The 1,545-nt window shown below is 42.1% G+C and overlaps 1 protein-coding gene across 2 annotated transcripts in view; it reads right to left on the bottom strand.

The window, feature by feature from the left end:
- Positions 1 to 1,242: 1,242 nt before the first annotated feature.
- The window catches only part of LOC105823348 (keratin-associated protein 4-12-like), an 8,815-nt gene continuing 8,512 nt past the window's right edge, over positions 1,243 to 1,545 (bottom strand). Inside the window, exon 2 of one of the 2 annotated variants that reach the window (XM_012660519.1) lies at positions 1,243 to 1,545. In XM_012660519.1, coding sequence (XP_012515973.1) covers positions 1,243 to 1,545 — 303 coding nt within the window. The other variant, XM_012660529.1, reaches the window with a different exon arrangement.

The raw sequence follows: 1,545 nt of genomic DNA, 5'->3' as shown, positions 1-1,545 counted from the left end.
GCACTACCCGAAGGATGGACATATTTGAAACACGGACTTCGGTGGGGGGGGGAACCAAGGGCAACACACGTAACCTAAACATATGTACACCCATAATTTGCTGAAATAATAAAAAAACAAAATTGGTAAAATCTGAACAAATTCTATGGATTGTACCAATGTCAATTTCTGGGATTTGACATGAATTATAGTTATGTAAGCTTTAACCATTGGAGGAAACTGAGTGAAGGGTACTTGGGACTTTGTCATATTTTTTTTCAACTTTCTGTTAATCTATAATAAGTTCAAAATAAGAAGAAAAAAAACTAAGGCTAATTGAAGGTAAAACGGAGCATGCTTTTATTTGTCTACCAGGCCCTTTTGTCTCACTGAACTTTTATGACCTTAACAGGTCGATATTGTGATCCTTTCTTTAGTGCAAATCCATCCTAGGTTGAGAGAGTTTAAGTGACGTGTCCATGATCACAGCTGGTGGGCGGCACAGTCAGAATTCAGCCTGGACTCTGTCTAATTCCCAAGTCGATGTTCTATACTCTACACCAAGCTTCCTCTATTTAAATAGGTTTAAATCAATTCAGGGAATATAATTTATTGAGCACTTAAAAAACAATTGGCGGTTAAACAAGTGGCAGTTGCAATCTATAGCTCTCATGTTACAGGTGTTAGGTTCAATGATGCCTCTCTTCAGACATTTTCCTATTTCTGCTATGAAGTAGAATTCGGGTTTTGATAAAAATCACATTGAAGAATGACAATTTAATTTTTCAATTTCATGGTCCCCTGATAATATGTACTTTGGTATTGTGCAGAAAAAGACAGAAATATGCATAGACCATTTCATTAGTAAGAAATAATGAGAGATGAGCTATTTTGGTGCCTTTGAATGCTAAGAAGTTTTATTGAGGAACATGAAGCAATTCCACATGGAAATGGATTCCACAGAAAAATGTTATAAAGAAAAAATCTGGAAGGGGTACATTTGAAGACTCCTATGTTTTGAATCAGAATTAGGAATTCTAAAGCAATTTGATGCAGAATCTGACTGCAAATGCTGATCGACTAATAATTAAATGTATCTATAGAAGAGAGTAAATAATAGCATAGAGACTGGGGTTTTCCAAATCAGGCCATGGTTCTGTTGATAAGTCCATAACTTCAGGAAGTCCACATATTCTGGGAATAGATGCTCTCTGCCTGGACCAAGGAAGGGGCAAGAAGTTTCGTGGATCCAGAGCAGGACACTCAGCAGCAAGAACTGCCAGAGCAGCTGGGGAGGCAGCAGGTTGTTCTATAGCAGGTGGTCTGGCAGCAGGTGGGGCGGCAGCAACTGGAGATACAGCAGGAAGGCCTGCAGCAACTGGAGATGCAACAGCTGGGGTGGCAGCAGGTGGGCTGGCAGCATTGGGGCCTACAGCAGCTGGAGATGCAGCAGCTAGGGCGGCAGCAGGTAGTCCTGCAGCAGGTGGTCTGGCAGCAGCTGGGGCGGCAGCAGCTGGGCTGGCAGCACACAGACTGGCAGCACTGGGGCCTGCAGCAGCTGGAGAT

The sequence above is a fragment of the Propithecus coquereli genome, unplaced genomic scaffold (genome assembly GCF_000956105.1).
Source record: "Propithecus coquereli isolate 6110/MARCELLA unplaced genomic scaffold, Pcoq_1.0 Scaffold119, whole genome shotgun sequence".
Lineage (NCBI taxonomy): Eukaryota > Metazoa > Chordata > Mammalia > Primates > Indriidae > Propithecus > Propithecus coquereli.
This window is presented reverse-complemented; position numbering and strand designations above follow the sequence as displayed.